Below are 21,294 nucleotides of genomic sequence, written 5' to 3'. Positions count from 1 at the left end.
ATCATAATGAAGGAAAGAGACCTGTAGGGAAGGTAGCAAAACTTAACAGAACTTTCAAAAGGAGAGTTGGTCCAGTTTTCGCCTTGCAGAGAAGCTGCCTGTGAACTGAACTATTCTCAAGTGAGGGTGACCTGGGAAATGGACTGCTTAAAATGCAGTCCCATCAACCAGCCCCAGACAAACTCTATGAACACTGCAACAGCCTATGACCAAAGACCATGTCTCGATCCAACCCAAAGTCCACTGAAGCCAAAGAAATGGGAGATTTAGTGTTGGGATCTCTTCATGATGTGTTGCAGTGTGGTTGGATTTGGTCTCTATAAACTGTGTCAGTAAGTCACTGTAAAAACATCCCAGAATTAACTTTTTCCTTTTTTATAGAGATAACAAGCATGGATTCTGAACAGCTGACTATAGATCATCCTGGGAGAAAGGACAAATGGATGCAAATCTTATTCAAGGGCATGTTTCTAAATGATGGATTAATTAAAAGGCATAGTGAAATTTCTTACGCCCAGGAAGGATTAGGTACAGATACAATGCATTCCTAACAGAGGAAAAAAGATGCTCCCCTGCCTTAAATCCAACACTCACTCTGGTCTTAAGCAAGAAGTCAGAAAACTGAGACCTTCACAAAAAGTGTATGTGCATGCACGTATGTGTGCTTAAACACTTAAGACATACATTAAAAGTCTGGCAGCTGATGGGTATTGCAAATGCTACAGAAAACATGATATAGCACTAAAGCAGACATGCTTCAGATAACACAAAGGCTCTGTATATCTAAAATAGACTCAAAGCATGTGAAAGATTTCCTGCTGTTTCTGCAGAAGATTAAAACTTTGGTACATTCATAAAACAAATGTGAAGACTTAGCAAAGCAGCGTGCCCTTCACAATGACTCTTTGTCTCGCCAAGCACGGAGCCTGGCAAAGGAGACACCCTGAAAGCTGTATCTGACCAGTTTGGGCCTGGTAGGTGGGCTCCAGCCCATTAGGAAAAAAAAAAAAAAAAGAGCTACAGATCTTAAGAAACATTCAGTGAAGAAAAAACCTGTTAACCCTGAGCTAATCTGTGAGCTAATCCCTCAGCAAGAAAGCAACATTAGACCAAACGCTGAAATTCTGGCAGAAAAGGACTTGGTATAGATTAAGCACAGAACTTGCCTACACAAGCTTAGCTTCAGGAACGATTTATAGCACAAGGAGACCATTAACATATCCCTCTCCATTTCAACAGCATTTAACACATGGGTGCAGAGTGACTTTTCAAACCTCACAATAATGTTTGTTGTTTTCAACAACACTTTTTCACCCCATTTACATTGATCTAATGCTCTGACACCTCATACTTCTGCAAAGAGCAGGAAAAAAAACCTCCCAGGTTTTGTGTACATAGAAATTGCTTTTCTCTCATGTGCTCACTCAGTCATTTCCAGGACTGTTTAGGGAAATGCAGCCATGGGTGCTGATGTCTAATTCTCTTGTCATGGGGATTACTATGGATAACTCCAAGAAAATTACTGCCACTGAAGCCACATTGAGCACACCACTCAGGGTAAGCAAAGGAACTCAACTAGCCCTCAGGATAATAAATAAGACTCTCCTCCCCACAGTGCCATCACATATGTCTCAACATAATGCTAGTTAACAGAAAGTTCACTTTGTTTCACCACTTCATTTCACAACTGCATGATGCTAAATTCCGTGAGATTTTAATTAGGTCCAGAGGATGAAGGAAATGCTGATGCACCTTACGGCTACCAGGAGATGCTCAGAACCTTGCAGCATGGCAGCTTGCAGGCTGGATTTGCTTCCTGGCACAATTCCAGTTTCTCTGTTATGTCTTTAAAACAATTGGAAAGCACCTGATAAGACAACACACAAAGCCTATATGCTGAGCATCTGCTTCTGTGCTTGCATGCAATGAGGTGCTTAAAGTCGAGACCTGCTTCTAGGCTGCTGTGGGTCCAAAAGGGAAATCCTAAAAGAGGCAGTGGGTGCCCAGGATGAAAAAAGCTGACAGTGCTGTGCTTTGCAGATTTTAATTTCTTCATTTCATGACCCAATGGTTCAGGTCAGTGATTCATGAAATTTGTAAAACAAGCTTCCTCCCCTCTGCAAATGTATGCAAATCATTCCTTAACTAAGGCAAAGCTCCAGGCAGTAAGAATGTGATTTTTCCAAAGAGATACAGCAACTGTTGTAGGCAGCAGTGTGTGATCCAAAACCCTAACCTTGGACAACTCTGATCTTGCTGTGCTCTTCAAAACGTGAACATGAATTGCTACATGCAAAATCATCTGTAGCTTTATATTGAGTCAACTTTTCATCTAAATGGCCAATAGATTTTTAAACTTGGATCATAATACCAATTGTTCCTTGCCCATTTCTAGCAGACTCACTGTCTGGTGAAACGTGATTCTGTGTGAAACGTGATGTTGTGGAAAATACACTTGGGGTAGTGTGTAATTTTAAGCAGTGTACCTGTCATTATACAACAACGAACAGGGAAAATTAAACCTCTTCCATGAACTAAGGAGTAGTTATATTATAAACAAGTTGTACTTTTTATTTAATGCCCAAATTAATACCATTTTACAGCACCTCTATAAAAGATAAACTGTACAACAAAAGATACAACATATTTGACTAATTTCTGTAATTTATGGCAAAACTCCAAAGTTTTGCATATTGAGTTATGAGGGTTTCTGATTTTGGAACTTCATTAAGCATAGAAAAGAGGATTGCTTTTTTTTTTTGTTACTACTGTCCTGAATCAGTAGAATGGAATAATCAAACAAGTGTGAGATTTTAGTACTGTACTAAGTTCTGCCATTTGAGAACTTTTATACAGCTTGAGATTAGCTGGATGTCACCAGCAGTCTCCAAGAGAGACCATAGTCAGATACTTGGACATAAATGATACACTTAATTGAGCTGTCAGGATTGTGTTTATCCTTGATCTCATCCTGATGTTTGCATGTCCAAAACATTTTGAAGAGAAACAATCCAATCTAGAGAGAGTTTGAAGAATGAGATGAATGATATCTAAAAAAGTAAAGACTGCTATCAACCATAAGCACAAGGCAAAAAGCAAACAAAGCATCCTCAGGGTTGACTCAAAGTCTACAAATTCACCAAAGCATGCTGTTCAGTGGAGCTACATCCAGCTGGTGGCTGGTCACAAGTGGTGTTCCTCCAGGTTCAGTGTTGGGACTACTCTTTAACATCTTTATTGATCATCTTGATGAAGACATAGAGTGTGTCATCAGGAATTTAGCAATGACACCAAGTTGGATGGCAGTGTTGATCTTCAAGAGGGTAGGCAGGCTCTATAGGGCGACTTGGATAGATTGGATCAATGGGCCAGTGTTAATGGCATGAGCTTTAACAAGGCCAAGTGCCCGAATGAATAGACTGGAATAATCAAACAAGTGTGAGATTTTAGTACTGGACTAAGCCCTGCCATTTAAGAACTTCTATACAGTTTGAGATTAGCTGGATATCACCAGCAGTCTCTAGGAAAGACCAAAGTCAGTTACATAGACATAAATGATACACTTAATTAAGCTGTCAGGAGTCTGTTCATCCTTGGTATCATCCTGGTGTTTGCATGTCCAAAACATTTTGAAGACAAGCAATCTAATCTAGAGAGAGTTTGAAGAATGAGATGAATGATATCTAAACCAGTAAAGACTGCTATCAACCGTAAGCACAAGGCAAAAAGCAAACAAAGCATCCTCAGGGTTGACTCAAAGTCTACACATTCTGTGGAAATGTCAGAGTTAATCTTTGCACATCCAGTCTCTTAAGGCTATTGCTATTTCATTGAATAACTTAAGCTGAGGGTCACCAAGACTATTTGATATCTGTGGACCCATTCTTGCCCCTTGCCTTCACTATATATTATGTCATGAGAATTGTGTGTATATTTCCTATTGGCTTAACACAGAATATTAAGGAATTTAAATACACATTTTTTAATTAAATATTTAAACTTATTATCATTTTATGTAGCATTTTGTTTTTTTTTTTAATTCAATAAGAAAACAGAAAAAAAAATTCCACATGCTTGAAAAAAATGCAAGTAAACTCAGTTTTCCCAGTGCTTAAGCTTTGTTGTCTGTGTTACTTCTCAAGTCGCTATCTAAAATAAAGGGGCATCTGAAAGCTATTGCAATTTGCAATAACCAAAGAGAATAATCCATAGACATGTCATGCCTTAAGTATTTTGCAGTTTAAAACTCCTCTTCATATCTCTTGCACAGAGGCCACTCAGTTAACAACTGAACTAGTAATGTTTTCAGAGATGCACTTGATAATTTTTCATCTTTTTGGACCGTATTAGTTAGAGACAAAAGTCTGATTGGGGATACCACTTATCACTGCAGACAGAAGAATCACACCAGGAGTTTTCCTGTATTTTGTTGTGTAAGGCTTTCTGCCTGAACACACTTGAGAAGCAGTGTGCAATGTCATATGCAAATCTGTCTCTGAAACAGTTTCAACCTCTGGTCATCTCTTGCCTTTGGAAGGTTGTTGCTTACTCCTGAAAATAGCAACTTGATGAGAAAAAATAAAAGTAATTGTGAGGGGAAGGGAGCAAGCACAGCCCAAGCATAACTAGAAAGCTGATGCAGAATAACAGCTCTCAAAAAACACAGGGCACAGCATGGAATTCTGCTATGTGAGATGAGCAAGTTCAGCATGTCCCTTCTTTGCTAGATCCACCACCACACTGACCTATCCCTGCAGGTGGCTGCACCCTCTGCTGATCTATCCCTGGTGACGTAGTAGAAGAACATGCTTTTAATTTTCCTTTAAACTGTTTATTTTCTTCCCTTTCTCTTATTTTTTTCCTTCTTATTTTTTTTATTTTAGTTTTTTTTCACCCAACTTTGAAGTTGACATTCAAGTTCCATGTTCTACCACTCAAAGTTTATATCATGATAGAGCTTTCATTGCTTGTTGTTTATTCTTATTTAGAAATTCTCCTTTTCATACTTAACCGTTCTACTAACAATCCTTTCAGGTGCCCTCAAAATCATAAATAGTTCTCTTATTTCCAGCCAGCACTTTAAAGCTCAAGCTGGAAACAAGAGGCTGTTTACCTTTTTGTTTTGTTTTGTTTTTACATTTCCCTTGCATCATCTGCTAGGCTTCAGTGTTAAAAAGGGGAAAGCATGTGCCTTTGGAGCCGTGCAGTCCACAAACAAAATGTTCAATCAGACACACTGCCTCATTTTTACCCTATCACCAGCATGTCACCATGAAAAAATGCAGCTTTTTCTGCCAAATGTGGGCAATGCTAAAGATCCATGAAACAAATGCTTACACAGATTCGTAATCCAGGATTTAAGCAATCAATGTTCTCTAGAGCACTATTCAGCTACATAAACCAAATGAACTTCAGCTTTTGTACTCCTCCTGGAAAAATATACAGGAGCATATTGCCACAGGGCTGCCATTCTTCAAAACCAGCTACAGTTTCTCACAAATGACACACTGACTTTAGGCATCACCATTAGCAAAGGCTACAGACTAATTCAATAGGCTCAAAAGCAAAACAAGGTTAAATCTATTAAGGTCTTGGGAGATGCTTGAGGAAAAGAGGAAGATGGCGGAGAACACAGTACTGATCCAGTGCTGAACCACCATGTAATGAGTTAGGAACTTCCCCTTCTCCCCAGTTAAATTTTACCAGACCAGCTTAGATGGCTTGGAAGTAAGATAAAGCTGTATTTTACAGCAAAGCTAAAATTACAGCATATATACAAAATACATTTACATGTATTTACAATTACACACAAAAAGGTCAAAGAAAGCCTAGAGGGGGCCAATGCCACCCTCTCTCTCTCCAGATAGAAAAAAAACCCAGCAAGGCTTACGTGCTATCTGGTCATTCACGGTTAGTGGAGGAGATCAGAGAGAAGTGAACAGAGCCAGTATCCAAGGGCCAAGAAAGAGACATTGTTTAAGTATTCACTTTTTATATCAGTTAGCAAACCAATGAATGACATAGATTTGATTGTTGTTGTTCTTTTATAACCAATGCTCTGCTCATTCAGATTCTGTACAAATTTCTCTTATTAGAATATTCCAATCAACCTTAAACTACCACACACCACCACGGTGTTTATGGGGGAAACTGAAAGGCAGTGCTGCTTTTAATGATTTGACTCTCTCCCCCCTATAAACTGTGGTCATAGTTTCCAATAGCGATTTTCCCTGTGATATTCCAGATCAAATTCCAAGTGGAATAAAATGACAGTCTCTCCATCAAAATTCCCCTCACAATTACAACTTCCCATTAAGCAAATGGAAATGTGAATTCTCTTTAGAAGGCTACAATTACAGGCGATTATTATGTTTCCCTCTAATTGCTGCATATAAATACATACCATGTAACAGAGTTTATTCTATCCTCTTAGTGTACTTACAGTAAATAGAAACCAATATGCTTCATTCAGCTCATGCATTTTGACACTCACATCAGATTTACCAATTTATCTTAATTACAACCCCTTGCACTGTTACTGACATCCTTCTCAGAGCTATGCTCAAGCATCACAGCAGGAAGATTGATGAGGCTTGTGTATACTGATTTGCGACACAAGCAAGACACTTGAGGGGCACTGTTACCATTCTGATAGTGCTAAGCTGGCTAAAAATTAGCTGCACTAAGCCAACACTCTGCTCTCACTTCTCCTCCTCATTAATTATGGTACATGACTTGGACCTCCAAAAGCTAAAGCTGTTGAAACAGCATTTTTACACCTATTGTCCTCAGCTGCTGAAGTTCTGACCATGCCTATTAGCACCTCTTTTATTCTTTAGAGAGGCTTTGAATAGACAAGTTTGCCACCATGACAAATGCTGAAGAAGATAATTTCTGAATGAATCTACAGCGGTAAATTTAAATGTAGTTTAACAGGAAGAAGAGGAACAGGAGGATACTATGCACATGATTTTTAAAACTGACTGAAGGACTGAAGAGCCTGCACCACATGCTCTCATCAAAGAGACACTAAATTGCCTCAGCACTTTAAAAGCACCGACTCATTATATGCTGTTATCAAGAGGATGAAGAGGTCATCTCTTGCTACAGATAATTTATCACTCCAATCATGAAGTTTCAGAGACTGTTTCTAGAATTGCACATTGAAGCCTGTAACTCTTTTAGCTCATTCTTTTGCTAAATACAGGTCTTGCCCCAGCAATCTCCAGCAAACTGAACTCCCCAGCAGTGAATGCATTTTGCAGAGACTTGCTGTGTTGAACGTAGTAGTAACTCAGCATCTACAACAGAGCACGCAGAAACCACTCAGGATGAGAAAGTGTGCACTCAAAGCCTCTTTCCAGGCTGAACATTCACATCTATGAACTGTAGCCTGGATTCAACAATCCCTTCCCATCAAGCCGCACAAGTACACTGGAGTTATTCTTATTCTGAACACCTCAAAATCAGCTGACACAGGACAAGGATGTAGACCCTGCATGAAATGGTTTCATTTTTATGTTTATAACCAGACCTCCATCACTCCAGCAGCTGTTTGCATAAAATCACATAACAAAACCACTAGAGTTTGTAAAGCTGTCAGACCAGGATTAGGAGGCATTGACAAAAATTATGGGCAGAAAAATAGTCATGTTATTTTCTCTGTTCTCCCACAGCTCAAACTTCTCTAATATTTCCCATTTCTAGCTTCTTTTTTGGAAACAATACAAAAGTAGATGTTAACATGCATAATTATTAGAAGATATAATGAGAAGGAACTAAAGGAAAGAAAAAAGGAATTCTGTGTGCAAATATTGAAGAATAAAGACAGATCACTTAAACCCTGCAATTGCATCTCCCTGCAAAACACATTGATATTTTCATTTACTTGCAAAGTAAGAACATAACTCTCAGAATTACTTTCCTTATTTCACATGGATATTAAAATATCTCATCCCAGTTACAGAATGTTTGAGTAAGTCTGTGAAATAAACCAAATGCTTTTGGCTTGCTTCATGTGAGAATGCAATCAAGTGGTCATTTTCCTCCCATTTCAGTCAGAACAATTTGAATAGGAAGAATCCTCTAAAGCAAGAGACCATCCAGTATAAAATCCAGTGACATCCAATTTAAACATAAGCAGAGAAAGTCTACTAATGAGCACTGAATAAAACCTGCAGCCTTGCAAGACATTAAAGATGAGTGCAAAGAAAAATTAAGCCTTCAACTTGAGCGCTGAAAAAAAGTAGCATTTACAATGTCACAAAAATCAATGAAAAAATCTGGCATAAGAAATACTTTTTTTTTTGTCTTCCCAGAAAGTCTAAAATAATAAAAGAAACTCTCACCCACCCCAAACAGCAGCACCAAAACAAACAAAAAGACTCAATTTTCATAAAGGGGAGTTTATTTCTGATTCCTCAGGTATCTTTTAACTCAGTTCCTGCACTCACCGTGGCACATACCCTTTGGTAAGTGCCCGTGGCAGGGGGGTTGGAACTACATGATCCTTGTGGTCCCTTCCAACCCTGACTGATTCTATGATTCTATGATACAGCTGAAGGCTGTGTGGCCATCCAGCAAGACCTGGACAGACTGGAGAGCTGGGCACAGAGGAACCAAATGAGGTGCAACAAGGACAAATGCAGAGTCCTGCATCTGGGGAGGAATAATAAAATGCACCAGTACAGACTGGGAGATGATCTGCTGGAGAGCAGCCCTGTGGAGAGGGATCTCAGAGACCTGGTGGATATCAAGTTAACTATAGGACAGCAATGTGCCCTTGTGGCCAAGAAGGCCAATGGGATCTTGGGGAGTGTATTAAGAAGAGTGTGTCCAGCACATCAAGGGAGGTTGTCCTTCCCCTCTACTCTGCCCTGGTGAGACCTCATCTTGAGTACTGCCTTGAGTTTTAGCCTCCCCAGTTTCGGAGGGACAGGGATCTGCTGGAGAGGGTCCAGTGGAGGGCTATAAGGATGATTAGGGGACTGCAGGACATGTCTTATGAGGAGAGGCTGAGAGACCCTGGACTTTTTAGCCTGGAGAAGTCTGAGAGGGGATTTAATAAATGTTTATAAACATCTGAAGGCTGGTCAGGAGGCAGGGACAGGCTCTACTCACTTGCTCCCTGTGATAGGGCAAGGAGCAATGGGTGTCAGTCACAGCACAAGATATTCCACCTCAACACAAGGGGGAACTTCTTTACTGTAAGGGTCACAGAGCACTGGACCAGGCTCCCCAGAGAGGCTGTGGAGTCTCCTTCTCTGGAGACTTTCAAGGCCTGTCTGGATGTGTTCCTCTGTGATCTGTGCTAGATTGTGTGGTCCTGCACTGGCAGTGGAGTTGGACTCAATGATCTCCTTGGGTCCCTTCCAACCTAAACCATTCTATGATTCTATGAACACCCACCATCTTATTCCATCTTGTTTCCCTAACAACTTTTGCTAAAGAGGTAGAAATACTGTTTGTGATGGAATGTGCGCAGCAAGTACTGGCTGGTATGGATATAACATCCCTGTCAAATTCAGGTAGGGAAAAGACAGGCTTATTAAAAATAATTAAGAAGTTGTATCTAGTGCCTCACACACACACTGCGAAAGAGGAGCAAGGGTTGCCAGGTCAACCACGAATCAGAGCTTTTCAAAGGGAATTAACTTTGCTCTCTTTTATATCAGACAGCCTACTGGAAGAAGGGTATGAAGTGAAGCCAGAAGGGAAATACTGTACTACTGGGAGACCACGGTTGCCTCGACAATTAAGACCTCCCCAGGGGGTTAATCATGCACAGAGACAGGCAGGCATTTTAGAAAATGCTTTCTGAGTATGCCACAAGCATGAGCAAAGCTTGGCCTACCTGGATCCTGATCCCCAGCAGCTTATCTGCTCTGATGGCCAGGAACGCACTTCCCAAGAGGCAGCAATGGTCGGTGTTTCATCAGCAGCTCCAAGGGTCAATTTGGCTATCAGAGTCGTGTTGCTGTCACAGTTTCTTGCACACTATGTCCAGGTGGGCTTAATAACAGTGTGGTTCTCCCCTACTTCCCTAGACACCCCACTCTGGGGTTTCTCTGCATCTTGCCTTCTGTTTCTGTGACAGTTTGGGTGTTCCCTGCCTCCCCCACTTTAGAAATACCCAGACTAGTCTCAGCCGGCTCTGGGAATATAAATGAAGCTATTGATTTACAGCTAGCACAATATACAAGCAGATATTTACAATATATATATACAGTTATAGACAGAAATAGACAAGGTAAAAGGTAATACAGAAACACAACTCCCCTTCCAGAAACCTGAGTCCCCAGGAGGGGCTCTCAACCACCCCTGCCCTTTCCCCCTGCCCCTCTCAACCTTACCCCAGTCCCAAGGAAGAATGGAGGTTCAGCCAAGAGGTTAAGAAGCAAAGGTGAGTTAGGCCAAATGGAAGGTGAGGTTAGGGAGATGCAGCTCAGTCAGCAGCCCAAGGCGGAGAGTGAGACAAAATGTCGAGAGTGTTATCTAATGTTTTCATTTCTTCTTCCCAAACTCCTCAGTGAGACTTCTGAGGGAAGTGGACATCACCACTGTTTTCCTTTCACAGCCTATGATCTAGTTCTTCTCACCAAAACATTCTACCCTGCTTCAAACTAGCACAGCTTCCTTCCCCATTCACAAACTTGAAGCATCTAAAGACTTCAATTTCCCTCAAGTCCCATCTTCGGTCCTCAAAATCCTGTGGATGGTTATTTTTCCAGCCAAGATAAAATTTGTGTGAAAGAATATATTAACTTACACTGATGATTAAAGCTTAATTCCTCCAAGTAATTTTTTTTTTATTTTTACTATTAATAGCAACACTTCTTGGAGGTCTCTTCCAACCTGCTTGATTCTATGATTCTATGATTCTCCATCTGTGTATGGGAACCCTCTGGTAAAAGTGTATTTGATAGGTTTCACTAAGGTCTCTGTGGAGAACACATAAATCCAAAAGAGACTTACAGACCTAAGATTCTCATTAATAGATAAATTTCAAAATCAATGACTATTTCATTTAGTTTGCAATATTCTCTGGCAGCATAAACTGGAAAGCCTGCAATTAGTAGAACACAGGATTACTTTACTAACTTTCTGACTTAATAATTCTAGGGGAAAATTCTTTTACTTCCCTCCATTTTATTTATGGCCTGGAATGTGTAAGAATCTACAGCGAATTATCAAGGGAAAAAAACCCATGAAAACCCACCACAAATATGTGTAGCAATAAATTAACCCCTTTTCTTCTGTGTTCTGCACTAACTAAAATCATTTGGGATATCTAGCAAACACAAAATAAACATGAAATATGCTCAGACCAGGATCACATTGGGAGCTCTTTTGTCCAGATGTTTTTTAGCTTATGTAGATTTTGTGCTAGTTTGAGCCTAGCTAGAATGTTTTGGTGAGAAGAACTAGATTACAGGCTGTGGAAGGAAAACAAGGGTAATGTCTACTTCACTCATAGGCTTGCTGAGAGATACAAGAAGAGGAATGAAAACATAGATAAGGCACTCAGCTTCTCCTGCACAGGAGCTCTGAGCTGCATCTCTCTCTGTAACCTCACTCTCTGTTTCTCTGACTAATCCATTTTGCTTCCTAACCCCCTGGCCGAACCTCCATTCTTCCTTGGGACTGGGGCAAGGTTGAGAGGGGTAGGGGGAAGGTGAAGGGGCAGTTGGGAGCCCTTCCTGGGGACTCAGGTTTCTGGGAGGGGAGTTGTGTTTCTGTATTACCTTTTACCTTGTCTATTTCTGTCTATAACTGTATATACTGTAAATATCTGCTTGTATATTGTGCTAAGCTGTAAATAATAAGCTTCATTCAATTTCCAGAGCCTGCTGAGTCTAGTCTGGGTGATTTCCAAAGTGTGTGTGGGGGGGGGGGGGGGGGGGGGGGGCAGGTAACACCCAAACTATAAAATCTTTGAAGATAATTTCCTTAAAATACATAGCAGGGATTATTTTTTAGGTGGTACAACTTCTTATTTAATTTTTTTTTCACTTGTACCAACGCAAGTCAAGAATTGCTTATTTTGCAAACAGACAAAGAAAAGAGAATCAAGGATTCCAAGTCCCTTCCAACCTAAACTACTCTATGATACTATGACTCTACAATTCTGTGATTCACAGGTTCACAGAATACCACGTTGGAAGGGACCAAGGATCTTTTACCCAAAGGAAAATAAAAAGCACAGCAATGTGAACAAAACCACATCTGGTAAAAGCAGTAGTTTACAAGTTTATCACTCTCTGTCTAATGTATGTGAGCAACTTGTAAACAAAAACATTCACTTAAGGCCCAAGGGAATAGAATCATAGAATGGTTTAGGTTGGAAGGGACCTCAAGGATCATCCAGTTCCAACCCTCTGCCATAGGAAGGGGCACCTATCGCTAGAACAGGTCATAGGATCACAGGATGTTAGGGGTTGGAAGGGACCCAAAAAGATCATCAAGTCCAACTCCCCTGCTGGAGCACAACAATACAATTTAACACAGATCACAGAGGAACACATCCAGACAGGCCTTGAAAGCCTCCAGAGAAGAAACCTCCAGGACCTCCCTGGGGAGCCTGTTCCAGTGCTCTGGGACCCTTACAGTAAAGAAGTTCCCCCTTGTGTTAAGGCAGTCACTCAAGGCCTCATCCAACCTGGCCTTGAACATCTCCAGGGAGAGAGAGCATTCACAACCTCCCTGGGCAACTTGTTCCACTGTTTCACCACCCTCACTGTAAAGAACTTCTTCCTAACATCTAGTTTAAATCTCCCCTCTGCCACTTTAACTCATTACCCCTTGTTCTGTCATTACAAGACCTTTTCAATAGTCCCTCACCAACCTTCCTGTAGGTCCCCTTCAGTTTAGGTAATCTTTTTAGATGGCAATTTTAAGTCTGAAAATTGTCATTGCTAGTCCCAGTGAATGAACGCTAAGAAATTATTCTCTGATCCTGATGAGGCAGTAAATGTGAGCAAGGTCACAATTTGTTTTCATCCAAAAGACAGCCTGCATGTTAGGTTTGAAATGCAAAAAAATGTAAACACACTTAACCTGAGAGACTGAAACTCTTGCAGGGTTGGGGTGATTCTGGCAATTTAAATTTTTTTGTCTTTAAATCTTGCTCTGGATATTCTAAACTTCTGTCACAAATAAAAGGGCTGCAATGAGAGATTTAACTGAAGCAGATTAGAGGTGGAAAACAGGTGTTGTGAATATGTGCTCAGTTTTTTTCTTGTGCTTGTGAAGTGCAAAATGTATTATTTGTTCTGTATAATCAGGCAATTCCCAGCTTTGTGTGAGTCTGTCATACACTGAGAGAAGAGAGAATACCTCTCTCCTGGAACAGGAAGAAGTGATTTTATAATACAAAACTCAGTTAACCTTTTAACATATCTCTTCTAACTTCATCTTACCTCCAAAAAATGCTCTGCTTGCTGCTCCCGATCCAATTTTCTTGACGTTGTTGTAATAAGACCTGCGGAAAAAAGCATATTTGATTGTCAATAGATGCTGAAAAATATGTCTCCATCGAGCAGAAAAAAAACAAATTCACTTCTCAAATACTCAATGGAAGAAAAAAAAAATCTATTTGAAGCTGTATCAGACACAGATTTCCTGACATCTGTCAAGCAAGTTCTTTCTCAGTGCAGCCATTGTGACTTTCTGACTAACAATGAATCTTTAGGAAAAAAAGCTGTGAGAAAAGTAACTAAAAAAGAGTAAGCTGTGCATCTAGAGTTAACACACTACATTTATTAGTGAATTAAAAAAAAACCTTACTAAAGAATTACTATTTGTCTTATGATTAAGTGCTTCAATGAATCATTTGCATTTGACTGAAATCCTTCTGTAAAAGACCTCATTAAAGATTTCAGAGTTCTCAAACAATTAATGGGATAGGATGCTGATTACTTCCACGCCAAGAATACTTGACAAAGGTTATTTCTGTAATAACCACTTGTATACATAATGATTTCCAAATGTAATCATTTCTAATGCATTAAAGTTTTTGTACTACAATTTCATCAATTTGTTCCACACTCAAATTGAGGCTTTAAAATAAAGTACCCTTTTACAGGAGGATGATGAAGATCTCTTTTTTTCTTCTTCTTTTTTTTTTTTTTTTCTTTTAAAGCAATATACTTCACAAATGATTAACCTCTTGGGAGATTTATGCCAAGGAAAAAAAAAATTAAACAGTTCCAAGTTGCCTGAAGAAAAATGACGCATATCTTCTATGAACGCAGCTTAGGTTTCTGTTTCTTTTATTTTCTTCTCACTGGAGATTTAAAGGGCAGATTTGACTTTTCACTCATACAAAAGATTGGCTTTTTTAACACGAAAATGCATCATGTGCTTCTTTTGTGAGAGATTCCGATGAGAATAAAGGGATGAACTTTTCCTAGGGACAAACCCGGAGACAATGTCAGTGGAAAAAGTCATTCTTAAGAATTCTAGGTTTGTAAGCTTATCAAGTAAGACAAAAAAATAGATACTCCCTGGATTACCTATTGAGTAAGAAGAAGAAGCTCCCAAGTGACCTCATTGTGGCCTTCTCAGCCTACTAACCACAGTCCTTCTATACCGTAACCACTATTACTGCTACTACTACCATTACTACTATTACGACTACTGCTGCTTCTCCTCACAAAACTGTATTACTAAAGGCCTTTGTTTTATTGTTTGGGGTTTTTTTTCTCCTTTTTTTTTCTTTTCAGTGTGCAGCCTTTTAAACTGCAGTAATGGTCAAAATTCCTTCAGACCTGAATTTCCATCTAAAAGAGGTGTATGAACATATGACTCTACGACAGCACTGCCTATAACACAGCAGAGCTTAACAGATTTAGCATCCTTACTTAAGAGGTGATCCTAAGTGGCAGGTAACCAGACCATCATGACCAGTTCTGTTGACCTCATCTTGAAGTATGGTGCTAGCAAAATTAGTAGGTTTTTAATTTAAAGACAAGTCTACACATATCTGCCAGTTCTGGCCAGTTTCACTAGGTTGTTAAAATGCTCTAGAAATAATTGGTCACAGATATTCACAGCCATGGGGCCTCCAGATTCCATCCCAGTCTCCAAGGAATCTCTACCATCTGACACTTGTGTTGGCCCCATTGCAGTCTCATGGCTGTTCACTCCCATGGACATTTCTGAAATCATGGATAGATCACACTATAGACCATTAGTATTTAAAATATGGCTATACACAGAGTCAGATCTCAGCTACTTAGCATCATAGAATCATAGAATTAACCAGGTTGGAAGAGACCTCCAAGATCAGCCAGTCCAACTTATCACCCAGCCCTATCCAATCAACTAGACCATGGCACTAAGTGCCTCAGCCAGGCTTTTCTTGAAGACCCCCAGGGACGGTGCCTCCACCACCTCCCTGGGCAGCCCATTCCAATGGGAAATCACTCTCTCTGGCAAGAACTTCCTCCTAATATCCAGCCTATACCTACCCTGGCACAACTTGAGACTGTGTCCCCTTGTTCTATTGCTGGTTGCCTGGGAGAAGAGGCCACCCCCCACCTGGCTACAATGCCCTTTCAGGTAGTTGTAGACAGTATTAGGTTAGTATTTATTTAATTATAGTCATGCATTGGTATTGATGTTAATCTGGTCCTTTCAGATTATAATAACTGCATTTCAAGACATTCTGTTTAAGACCAATCATCAAAACTGAAAAAAAAAAAGAGCAATTATACTCCATTTATGTCTAAGATTACTCAGAGCTTTACTACTCCAGTCACAAAGAAATTAATTTCACGGGTTTTATGAAAACCTTGCTGTGTATTTCACTCCTGTATTCAGTACTCCATCTCCTAGATACATAATAATAGTAATAGTTAGCAGGATGTAGAACATTTTTTTTAGCTACAGGGACAACTGAGAGAAACTTGGCTTTTCACAGAAGATTGCATCTGAGTTTCAGTTGTCTAAATGTATTAAATCGTCATACTCTGTTATGGTGTAAAGAAATTATCTAAAGAAAATAACTCACAGAGAAAAATAAACCAAAGAAATGACATTAGGCTGCACTGCTGTTTATGGTATAAAATCACAAGGGGCCGATGATGAAAAATTACCTTTCCCCCCCCCCCCCATCTTCAATGTGTGCCGTAGCTCTTCTAGACACAGTCATCTGGACAACTGTCTAAAGCCAGCTGGGAAATACAGCACAGATTTATCACAAAATAGTCAAAACCACTAACAAGCTTCAGAAGTCACAGCACACCTCTCAAATGGTTTCTCTCCAATTTCCAGGGAAACATCATGATCCTGCTAAGGGCAGGAGATATTTATAACTGTGATGGCTCTTTAAGAACAGCCATGAAAGTGAAGAGGAAAAGTGGATCCAATAGAAAAGTTATTTACAACAAAACCACAAGCAAGGTTATGTGATTTTGTTGCCAGTATTTCACATTTTTCTTTGACTTTCTGAGTTAAAACATCTTTCTGTGCATCCTGGCACATCTGTTCCTCAGGCCATATAAATGAACTGTTTGGTGAAACTTCAGAACACTGCTTGACACCACATTTCAGCTTGGAGGTAACCACACGTTCTTCTATAACTTGCTTTTTGACAATACCTGTTACTTTAGCTATTGAAGCACTCTTTACATCTTAATAAATAAACAATTACTGTTCTCCTTTCACTACAGAGTTCAGTGAAAAAGCTCACCCCATACAACATATCTTGTTATACTGCAGGACATGGTGACAAGTCCTGGCTGACACCAACTGGGAAATATACTCCAGCATATCAGCATAGACTGAACAGGATCATCATCCTTTACTGAGTAACTCCCCCCTAAAAGGAAATTCTGCATATAGATGGAGAAGAAGTCCTGTGTTCAGTTCTGGGCCCCCCAGTTTAGGAGGGACATTGAGATGCTTGAGCATCTCCAGAGAAAGGCAACAAGGCTGGTGAGAGGCCTTGAGCACAGCCCTACAAGGAGAGGCTGAGGGAGCTGGGATTGGTTAGCCTGGAGAAGAGGAGGCTCAGGGGGGACCTTGTTGCTGTCTACAACTACCTGAGGGGTGGTTGTAGCCAGGAGGAGGTTGCTCTCTTCTCTCAGGTGGCCAGCACCAGAACAAGAGGACACAGCCTCAAGCTACGCCAGGGGAGATTTAGGCTGGAGGTGAGGAGAAAGTTCTTCACTGAGAGAGTCATTGGACACTGGAATGGGCTGCCCGGGGAGGTGGTGGAGTTGCCGTCCCTGGAGCTGTTCAAGGCAAGGTTGGACGTGGCACTTGGTGCCATGGTCTAGCCTTGAGCTCTGTGCTAAAGGGTTGGACTTGATGATCTGTGAGGTCTCTTCCAACCCTGATGATACTGTGATACTGTGAAGAAATATAAGTATCTTTCACCCTATCATCTAGAATGGAGAACCAGAGATTTGGCCTGGACAAGGCAGACCTGCCTTCCAGCCTATCTGCAGCCATTATGACACAGAAGAAAGGACAGGACCAAGACTAAGCAATCCTGACACTCTAAACAATACAATCTTTAAGTCTAGACAATCTTTTTGGGAACAAATCACTAGTTACTAACACCCAGCTGCGAACAAGACATCTGAGCAACACTTAGCACTAATTCTTGGAATAATGCTTTTAGCACACTGCACAAGTGAAAAACAGGAAAAGAACTTTGGTGAAAGAGATCAAAATCCATGTGAGTTACTTCACATGTGCAATGAACAAAGCATGCAGTTACTAAAGTGCAAACGAGGGAACATAACTTAAGAGTAAATGGTAAGTTGGTCACAGGTCTGTTGTCTTAGAATTAATACCAGGTATGCACACGGATGTGTGTGTCTGGGTGTGTCTAGATGACTGGATTACCATAAAATCAGCAATACTTATGAATTCAATACTATGACTAATGTTCTATCATTTAGGGGTTTTTTTTTGGCAGAAAACTTCAGCTTTGCTAACAATAAAGCCAGCAAATCTAAAAGAGAGAGCAGCAATTTGTTGGTTCTATTTTGTCAGCTAAGGTGTGCTTTGTTATCCACAAGTGGCATAATGTTCTGTCTCAAAATGAGTTCTTTTGTGCTATAAACAGTAGCTCTGTTTGGAAGTGTAAACACGTGGCTGTGCTAAACGTCTGTGGCTGAGGAATACCCAGAAGTACACATCAGTCTCTGATGATCTGCAGGTAATAAGCTCAATCTAGTGCAATTTCACTGCAATCAAAGAGGCTTTGTAAATTTTTGTTAGCAAAGAATCTCTCTCAAGTGACTGCCATCTTTGCATTTTTATTTTTAGTCAAGAATATATGAAAAAGCAAGGAAAGTTATTATTTAACACAAACAAAGCAAGGCAAACAGCTTTATATTCAAATGTAATTTAAGGCCAACATCTTTCACTTCAGAAGATTCAGTGTCTGTATTTCTATTTGCATATCCAAATTAGTCCTTCCTTGGAAGGCTGTGATACTGCCATGTAATCTTACCAGAGCTCCAAAATTTAATTGGAATTCTGACATTTTTTTTCCAATCTTTATCAAAGTTTGCTTTGTGTGCTACTGAAGATACAAATATACTTTATAGGATGCCTAAGGCTAGCAGAGATGTTTATGGCTATTTTTATTATTGACAAGAAACGTGGGGTAATATGCAAGCAAGGTTAAGAATCTTGAGAAATCCAGACAGAGGAAAGGCAAATAGCTACTTTCCAAATCTTTGGTCAATCTGAAGCAGATCAAAGTGAAGGGTGACTACTGAGCACAGGGGAAGTAATGCCAAAACTGCACTAGTAGGAATTGTCACCTGAGGATCATGTATTTATTGGACAACACTGTTTATAAATTCCATAAATTATCAGCTAGGAAGCCAGTGCAGACTATGCACATAAGCCTTAAGTTATATACTGGAAAAGTTAGGCATTTCTTAGTTTTCTTAACAGTTTTGTTCTGGAAAACTCAAGGCATTTGCTAGCTTTGCTGTTGCAGACAGAAAGGGTGATGGCACCTGGACAAATGTGAACCTTCCTGCTAGCTCTACTTTCAATGCTTTAGAGTGGTCAGTTGCTAATTAGGATTTTCCATCTGATTAATCCATGCTTTGCTGGCTTTCTTTCACAGAAAGCTCCTCATACCTATAAAACCTCTGCACTTCTGTGTGTGCTTAAGTCAATAGATGATGCTGTACACATATGTACACACACAGAATCATAGAATCAACCAGGTTGGAAGAGACCTCCAAGATCATCCAGTCCAACCTAGCACCCAGCCCCAGACAATTAACTAGACCGTGGCACTAAGTGCCTCAGCCAGGCTTTTCTTGAACACCTCTAGGGACAGTGACTCCACCACCTCCCTGGGCAGCCCATTCCAATGGCAAATCACTCTCTCTGGCAAGAACTTCCTCCTAATATCCCTAACATCCAGCCTAGACCTCCCCTAGCACAACTTGAGACTGTGTCCCCTTGTTCTGTTGCTGCTTGCCTGGGAGAAGAGATCAACCCCCACCTGGCTACAGCCTCCCTTCAGGTAGTTGTAGACAGCAATGAGGTCACCTCTGAAACTCCTCTTCTCCAGGCTAAACAGCCCCAGCTCCCTCAGCCTCTCCTCATAGGGCATGTATGGGTGTGACATTTTATGTATGTCAAATGGCACAAATGTTAAAGAATTATCCTAAGCCACACATATTTACAGAGGTATATTTAGCTCTGAGGTTTACTGATGCTCATTCTTTCAATATATATGCATTATTTGAAATATTTGCATTAGAAACTACTTAAAGCCTTTAGTCACAGAGGAAAAATCCACCAAGGTCTGTCAAATGCAAGGGCTGTGGCAGGGAACATCTCTAAGTGCTGGACAGTTTGAACAGCGCTACCCAGAGGGAAACACTGATGTGGGTTTGCCTCTTCTGATACTTATTCTTTACACATCCAGATCAACCCACAGCTGGAGGAGTGATAGTGAACTAAACTGACCTTTGGCTTAGAAGAACTTCACATATTTTTCAATACGATGGCGCTTAGGGACCAAAAATCAGTTTGCCACAGGCTATTTTCTAAGAGAGATTGAATTTCCCTAATATGTCTATAAAGCCAGGGAGAGTTCAATAGCCTTCTCCTTATGAAATGAAATTATTTTCGCTCAACCTGTGGAGGGACAACCTTACCTGAGCTTTGTCCTGAAATACAGCTTAAAATCTAACAGAATCTGGTATGGAAAGACAGCATATTTTACTCCTGACACTGCAAGTGCTGCAGATTTTCTGGTACAAAGATTTTTTTTTTAAAATAAACTATTTTATTCATCTTTCATTTCCAAATTTTGTTTAGATGAAATATGAAAAGAGTAGATATCAGGTAGTAAGCAGGCTAAAGTGAAAGAAGCCAAATACATTCCTTTGCTTTAAGCTGAAGGTCTGTCAAGTGCCTTCACAGATTTTAGGGAGTAGGAAAGCAGCACCTTCTCATTCTGCAGCAAAAGACTAACAAGATACAATTTACTGCACATATCACTGTCCATTATCAAATTGTATTTTTTTTTCCCCTGTTATGCATATTCATAAAAAAAACTTCTGGATGAAAAAAATCCAAGTGTGAGATAAGTTAGAAGGATGACTAAAGGCTTCAGGTTATTACACTGAGTTTGACTGAAATCTCATGGTGTATTGCTTAGCCGCAACTTTGAGCAATACATGTTTTATACCCACTCCACTCCCGGTGTTCAACCACAACGGTCAGGAAGAACAGGACCATACATGGCAGAGCTTATACATCATATCCACACAGAGATGGTCTGGTTGGATTATTGGGGGTCTCATATCAAAGCTCTCTATACCAAAGTTGCTGGGGGGAAACTGTTTCCTCATTATCAATCCTGAAAGAAAACAGTTTTGAAGTGGGAACAGGAATATAGAACTAGCTTTCTCTGAAGCGTTCCTACACCTTGCAAGATGCTTTGAACATCCTGCAACACTGATGATACCTCTTCGCAGTCCAAAGTAGATGTGGTTCCCAATGTGCCTTTCTCAAATACTGAAAGGGACAAGGAAAGAAAAAGAAAACCATATGAAGGTATCAAAGCAAACATTCTGCAGAGTTATCTTTGGAAAGCTCCGCCAGGGGAGAAAAATGCTTTGGGTTTGCTAAAAATGCAGGCCTTTTAACCCAACAAGTTAAACAGACAAAAGGAGCAAGTAAAACAAACACTGCTTTTCCAAAAGTGCACCATAAATTCAGTGCCTGGTTATAGTCACTGATCGTTCAGCTGAGCCCCTAGGCTGAACTTGCAGAAATTCATATGGGAATGTATGAGTT

At 40.2% G+C, this 21,294-nt stretch overlaps 1 protein-coding gene across 7 annotated transcripts in view; it reads right to left on the bottom strand.

Annotated features, from left to right (window-relative positions):
• FAT3 (FAT atypical cadherin 3) overlaps positions 1–21,294 on the bottom strand; it is a 486,301-nt gene that overhangs the window by 137,878 nt on the left and 327,129 nt on the right. For all 7 annotated transcript variants that reach the window (XM_064169873.1, XM_064169899.1, XM_064169893.1 and 4 more), the window contains exon 4: positions 13,419–13,480. In XM_064169873.1, coding sequence (XP_064025943.1) covers positions 13,419–13,480 — 62 coding nt within the window. The remainder of the gene's footprint in view (positions 1–13,418; positions 13,481–21,294) is intronic.

The sequence above is a fragment of the Pogoniulus pusillus genome, chromosome 3 (genome assembly GCF_015220805.1).
Source record: "Pogoniulus pusillus isolate bPogPus1 chromosome 3, bPogPus1.pri, whole genome shotgun sequence".
NCBI classification, from domain to species: Eukaryota; Metazoa; Chordata; class Aves; order Piciformes; family Lybiidae; genus Pogoniulus; species Pogoniulus pusillus.
This window is presented reverse-complemented; position numbering and strand designations above follow the sequence as displayed.